The following is a 7,175-nucleotide window of genomic DNA, read 5'->3' on the forward strand; positions in this document are numbered from 1 at the left end:
GCATGGATATGTAGAGATTGTGTGAGAAAATTCCTGGGCTATTTACTTGTATGGAGAATACTTTACTGTCTTTCAAGGAATTAGGAGAAAGTAGAGATTCAGGTGAATGATTCTTAATGGAATAATTTGAGGAAAGGATGTATTTGATCTGTGCAGTACTGCAGTTGTGCGTTTCATCAGGCCCTTAAAAAATTACAGGTCCAAATTATGCTGTGGGCATAGCATAGGACCCAGGTTTACAAACATAGTATGACTAATAAGATACAAAATATCTTCTTTTTATTGAGTGTACATTAAAATTAGTTTTGTTTCTTTGTGTTGTACTGTCGTGTTTATGAGAAAGGGTCTCTGAAGTGGTTTGAGTAAGAACAGTCCCCATAGGCTCATATATTTAAATGCTTAGTCAAGAGGGAGTGACACTATTTGAAAGGATTATAAGAATTAGGAGGTGTGTGGACACCTCTACCACTTTCAAAAGCCCATGTCAGATCCAGTTCCCCCACCCCTACCTCTGCCACACCTATGGATCAAGATATAACTCTCAGCTACTGCTCCTGCCTGCATACCGCCATGCACACCAACATGATAGTAATACATTAAACCTATGGACACAAACTCCCAATTAAATGTGTTCTTTTATAAGAGTTGCCTTGTTCATGGTCTCTTCACATCAATAGAACAGTGACTAAAACAGTCTGCTGTCAGGCTGGTCTCTACTTGGGGGCTCTAGGGATCCTCCTGCTTCAGCTTCCTTAGGAGTAGCAGTAGAGGCCCATGTCACATGCTCTGCCTGATAGTATTTTGATATTTCACATTATATATGCCATAAGGTTCCTTGTCCCCACCCCCTTTTTGGAGAAAGGTCTTTTTTGTGTAGTCCTGGAAGTTTTGAAACTTACTCTGTTGACTCAGCTGGCCTCGAACTCAGAGATCCACCTGTCTCTGCCTCCCAAGTGATGGGATTAAAGGCGTTGCCAGCAGCAGCAGCACCACCTGGCTCCACAAGGGTTGAAATTGTACCCTTTTGTAAGATCCTTTTTTTTTTTCCAATATTAAAGATAGGTTTATTGGAAAGCTGTTCACTGGCCCCAAGGCCAGGGAAGTTGTCATGGGGATAAGGGGGCAAGGGGAAGAGAAAAAGAGAAGGACCCACTTGCAGAGAGAGAGAGAGAGAGAGAGAGAGAGAGAGAGAGAGAGAGAGAGAGAGAGAGAGAATATGAATATGTAAAATCCTTTTTAAATGTGTGATGTGACCAAATAACTTCAAATTGCATCTGTAGCTTATTGGTTGTTGCTGATTTATATCAAGTTTAACTTAAAGTGATATGCTTATTTTTACCACATTCAAAAACTACATTATTAAAGTAACATTAAAAAAACAAAAAACAAAAAAACAAAACAAAAAAAACAAACCGGGGCTGAACCGAAGCGCGCAGGCGGGAGACTGCAGGATCCGCCGCCCTGAGCATCGGAGCGGTGAACTCTTCAAGTCTCCGATTAAATTAAAAAAATGGCCTCCAATAAAACTACATTGCAAAAAATGGGAAAGAAACAAAATGGAAAGAGTAAAAAAGTTGAAGAGTCAGAGCCTGAAGAATTTGTGGTAGAAAAAGTACTGGACTGTCGTCGTGTAGTGAATGGGAAGGTGGAGTATTTCCTGAAGTGGAAGGGGTTCACAGATGCTGATAATACTTGGGAACCAGAAGAAAATTTAGATTGTCCAGAATTAATTGAAGCATTTCTTAATTCTCAGAAAGCTGGTAAAGAAAAAGATGATACAAAAAGGAAATCTTTATCTGACAGTGAATCTGATGATAGCAAATTGAAGAAGAGAGATGCTGCTGACAAACCAAGGGGCTTTGCCAGAGGTCTTGATCCTGAACGAATAATTGGTGCCACAGACAGCAGNGGAGAATTAATGTTTCTCATGAAGTGGAAGGACTCGGATGAGGCTGACTTGGTGCTGGCAAAGGAGGAGAATATGAAGTGTCCTCAGATTGTCATTGCCTTCTACGAAGAGAGGCTGACTTGGCATTCTTGTCCCGAAGATGAAGCATAGTAATTGTTTCCATTTATATATAAAAATAAAAATCTGGATCTTGGATTTTGAATTACTAGTGTGGAAAAAAATAGCATTCTAGTGAAAATCAAGTTTGATATGCTGGTTTTGAAAGTATTGACAGTAGTTGGATATTTTTGTTTTTTGTTCTGCATCAAAAGGCACTGATTCCTTTGAGCAAGTAAGAGCTTTCTGTAGTTGCTTCCCTTAACAATAGAATATTTGATACCATGTTGTATTTCCTCAGCTTTGAAGAACAGCTTTTCTTAAACGCTGGGGAGATTTTACAGTCATTACTCAAGTCAGAACTTATTTTTAACTGGGACACAGAAGGACCATTCTGGGTTTTTTTTTTTTGTTTGTTTCTATGCGGTGTGTGCATAAAACACATAACTTGTTTGTTTTGTTTTGTTTTGTTTTGTCTTTAACTGAAGATGAAAATACAAATTGATGAGATTCCCTCCTTGTGGACATTTTCCTGAAACCATAGCCTTTCAGATTAAGCAGATTCTGCATTTATTGGATAGTTTAAAGGCAACAACATCAGAATTGATGTATTATCACATAAATACAGTGGTTTATTTACAGAATGTTGTACACGTCCCCTTTGGAAAATGGAATTAGACTAAGTAATAGTGTGATTTAATAACAAGACTTGGGCTAGAGGCAGATAGAGCTCTGACCTAAGAGGCCAGCAGGTCTGCAGAGGCAGGTCCAGGTCAGCCAGTCTGTGTAAAGGTTCCTCTGGTGAACCATCCCTTTGTAGAAAGTTAGAGTCTGTACTAAAAGGTTATGATTCATGGAATCTGTTTGATGTGGAAATAGAATCGTGGTTGGAGCTGCTGACTAAGTGAGTGAACAAAATTTGCTCTTATCAACTAATGACCTGCATGATTTTTCTTTACCCTGACTCATTCCGTATTGGTAGGATCAATCTTTTCAGTATTTGGGTTCTGGTTCAATGAGTCAGAAAAGTAACTTTGTAGTATCAGAATGTCATCCAACTGTATATTTACTTTATTGTAAATAATGGTGAACANTGGTCAATAAATAGTTTTATATTCCTTTAAAAAAACCGGAATTCCATTCTATAATGTTAACTTCAATATCTAATATCTTTTAAATAAGAAAATAACACATTTATGCATGTATTTTGGTTTATTAACTCAAACATTGTACAAATTATTTGCTTTCACTTACAATATTTTAAACAAGCTTCTTAGCTATGAAGAAATCTTTAAGGTGCTTCATTTGAAAAATCCCAACTGAGATAAAGATCAATATTTGTGCAAAAGCCCACCATAAAACATTTCTATTGGTATCTTCACTGGTTATACGGAAATTTTCTTCACGGTCCTATTCAGAAAAGGGATAAAAAGTTTAAGTTTCTTAAAGTACTTTGTGTGTGTTTTTTGAGGTGAAGATTCCTGAATGTGTTCTTGGTATTTAATTTTATCCATTTGCAATAAAAAGTATAATATCATTTTCTAAGATGCAATTTATTATTTAGCCAATCGTAAGACAACAATTTAACAAAATATATTTTTACTTTGGTGTCCATTGCAGGAATTTGAGATGCAATTTATTATTTAGCCAATTGTAAGACAACAATTTAACAAAATATATTCTTTTACTTTGGTGTCCATTGCAGGAATTTGATCTATTACTTTTTACAGTTTTTAACATCAAGGAAAGTGAGCTCTATGCCACACACACTTGCCTTATTGAATTACCACACCTCATCATTTTTTCAGATAAAGAAACTAAGACTTGGTTATGGCAAAGTAAGCGAGTGGATTTGTATCCATATCTGGCTAGCATCTAGTGAGCACAGAGACTCAGAAAACAGTTGATGTCATAAGATTGAAACTGTGAGCCTGATAAGTGGATGTTAGCCCAGAAACCTAGAGTACCCAAGATACAATTTCCAAAACACACAAAATCAAGAAGGAAGACCAACGCATGGATACTTCATTCCTCCCTAGAATAGGGAATAAAATATCCATGGAAGGAGTTTCAGAGACAAAGTTTGGAGCTAAGACGAAAGAATGGACCATCCAGAGACCGCCCCCATCTGGGGATCCATCCCATAATCATCCACCAAATGCAGACACTATTGCATATGCCTGCAAGATTTTGCTGAAAGGACTCTGATATAGCTGTCTCCTGTGAGGCTTTGTCAGTGCCTGGCAAATACAGAAGTGGATGCTCACAGTCATCTATAGGATGGAACACAGGGCCTCCTGGAGGAGCTAGAAAAGTACCCAAGGAGCTGAAGGGGTCTGCAACCCTATAGGTGGAACAACAATATGAACTAACCAGTACCCCCAGAGCTCATGTCTCTAGCTGCATAGGTAGCAGAAGATGGCCTAGCCGGCCATCATTGGGAAGAGAGACCCCTTGGTCTAGCAAACTTTATATGCCCCAGTACAGGGGAACACCAGGGCCAAGAAGTGGGAGTGGGTGGTTAGGGGAGTGTGTGGGGGGGAGGGTATAGGGGACTTTTGGGATATCATTTGAAATGTAAATGAAGAAAATATCTAATAAAAATATTAAAAAAAGGAAATGTAAATGAAGAAAATATCTAATAAAAATATTAAAAAAAGGAAATGTAAATGAAGAAAATATCTAATAAAAATATTAAAAAAAGGAACTGTGATCCTGAATGTGCACATAATTGGGTCTCTACAAGTGAATGGAACATGACTGGAAGCATTCCTTTGTTTTATAAGCTCAAATCCTTTGTTACTGGGTGAATGCTTGGCTAGTAGCTTTGGAGGCAAATGAGCCTCAATTCCCTTTACTAAAGGAACTTATGGGCCAGCAGAGTGAAGAAAGGTGACTCTGTCTCTCTACTCCCTTCACATCCACACAGTTCTAGCTTAGAAAGACTGAGGGCAGGCAGTTTGTTCTATCCTTGGTTCAAAGATTTTGTGTTGAGAAATGAATTTTTGACAAGAAGAGATAAACTAAGTTGAATAGACAGACTGACCCTTTGATAGTCTTGTTCTTTGAGTATTTGCTCCACTTGTTCAATTAGATGTTGAAGCTTGAAGGTTACTTCAATAACTTTATCCTTTGCTTGAACAATAGCTGCATCAGGGTTATGTTCTCCAACTCGAATATCTAAGTGGATGCGCTGTACAAACAGTAAAAAAAAAGGGGGGGGGGAACAAACCCTTGCATGTTTGAATTAAATTAGCTGTAGTCTTTTCCTTTCCTTTCTCTTTGTGTTATTGTTTTCTTGGTTTCTCTCACTTACTCCCTTTCATGACTGAGGTTCCACACCATCTTGAGTTACTTTATTATTTTTGCCCACACTATCACTCTATGTCTTACTCTACTCTACTCTACTCTACTCTACTCTACTCTACTCTACTCTACTCTACTCTACTCTACTCAATAGTCTTTCTCATAATAACATTTATTTTTGTGGTAACCCATTGACCTTAACATATATTTATACCTTCATGAACATTAAATTTATTGTTAGGTAATACCTCGTTGTTGAGAAAAATTTATTATTGTTCATGGAAGTTTCTCTTTACATAGAGCTGAATTTTGTATACTGACATTTAGAAAATAGTAAATCACCCCTGTACCATGTAAGAGTTTTCGTTATTAGAATTCCATTATTAATTCACTCTTCAGCCTTCACTTGTTTTCAAGCCTGAGTAATCACAGCTCTTTTAACCTTCCCTCACAACAATTACTTTTCAAACCCTTTAATCAACTTTATGGTTCCCTTTGAACACCTTCCAATCTCTCCAGCTCCCTCTTTGGTTGTTGTACCAAGACCTGTACATATATCTTTATTAAGTTCCCAGTCAGTTTGAGTGACTCTGCAAACCAATGCCATACTTGAATAGTGATTTTGTGTTCAACAACAGAATATATAGGCAGATACTCACCAGCTTACTTCCTCCAAATGACACAAACTGTGTAGAATTAGATTCTAAGCAAATGATGTGTTCACCAGATGAATGAGAAGTAAAATAGAATGTTCCTTGTGCACCATATAACTTGGATAATAATACCTAGGGTTGAGAGTATCAACAGTTTATTATTCTCTATTTTTAACCTTTATTTTAATAGGTGTATTAAAATTATACAGTCTTGATGAAAAACAAAATGGTTAATAAACATGAAAACTACTCAGCCTTACAAGTAACAAAAATTCAAATTATAGCAAAATGTCCCTTGTTTATCCTGAGGTTCGGAAGGATTTTAAAATTCTTGGGTGGTATGGAAGAATAAATAGTCTCCAAAGAGTGTTTGGAAGGACTGAGCAACTAAACTGTTTTGGACAACAGTTAAGCAATGTGTGTTAAAACTTACAAAATATATAATCATTAAATCAGCAACCCTACCTAGAGAAGAATATTTTATTAACATGTAGAAGTTACAAAGTTACACAGAAGATAATATTTACTGTGCTACTTGTGATAGCAAGATTGTCACTTTGAAATAAGGAAACATCAACTAAGGAATAGTATGTAACAGTAAAGGAAAATAAAAGAACCAGGTATCTATACTAAAGATGTTCATGCACTAATGCAGTGTATATGTGTGTCTGTCTCTGTCTCTGTCTCTGTCTCTGTCTCTCTGGTTTTCGAGTCAGGGTTTCTCTGTGTAGCCCTGGCTGTCCTGGAACTCACTCTGTAAACCAGGCTGGCCTAGAACTCAGAAACCCACCTGCCTCTGCCTCCCAAGTGCTGGGATTAAAGTACACCACCACTGCCTCACGTATGTATGTCTCTTACTATTTTAGGTGTCTTCAAACTCTTAATCTAGATATCTCTATTTCTGGAGCATTGAGATTACAGATGCACCACCACATCTGACTCTTTATGCTCATTTACAGAAGAAATCTTAGATAATATTTTTATAAAAAGCATTGTTTGTAAAAGTATCTCTCTCTCTCTCTCCATGTGTGTTTGTGATACCTATTATAACAAGCAAAATCTTAGCAAACTGAGAACCCTAGTTCTTAGATGAATTAGATAATTGAATTCACATGATAAACATTTCCACAGAACCGGAGAGATAGACAGATGGATACAAAGAATTACAACTCACTAGAGCAAAATGCACAAGTAAAAAAAAAAAAAAAAAA

The 7,175-nt window shown here is 37.0% G+C and overlaps 1 protein-coding gene and 1 pseudogene across 1 annotated transcript in view; one reads left to right on the top strand and one right to left on the bottom strand.

The window, feature by feature from the left end:
• The first annotated feature begins 1,422 nt into the window (after positions 1-1,422).
• LOC110295176 lies at positions 1,423-2,059 on the top strand (annotated as a pseudogene).
• A 1,143-nt stretch (positions 2,060-3,202) lies between these two features.
• LOC110295332 (transmembrane emp24 domain-containing protein 11) overlaps positions 3,203-7,175 on the bottom strand; it is an 18,872-nt gene continuing 14,899 nt past the window's right edge. Inside the window, exons 3-5 of the mRNA XM_021163846.1 lie at positions 5,971-6,096; positions 5,052-5,198; positions 3,203-3,415 (exon numbers count right to left, since the gene is read on the bottom strand). Of these exons, the coding sequence (XP_021019505.1) occupies positions 3,266-3,415; positions 5,052-5,198; positions 5,971-6,096 (423 nt within the window). The 3' untranslated portion in view covers positions 3,203-3,265. The remainder of the gene's footprint in view (positions 3,416-5,051; positions 5,199-5,970; positions 6,097-7,175) is intronic.

Source organism: Mus caroli, chromosome 5, assembly GCF_900094665.2.
Source record: "Mus caroli chromosome 5, CAROLI_EIJ_v1.1, whole genome shotgun sequence".
NCBI classification, from domain to species: domain Eukaryota; kingdom Metazoa; phylum Chordata; class Mammalia; order Rodentia; family Muridae; genus Mus; species Mus caroli.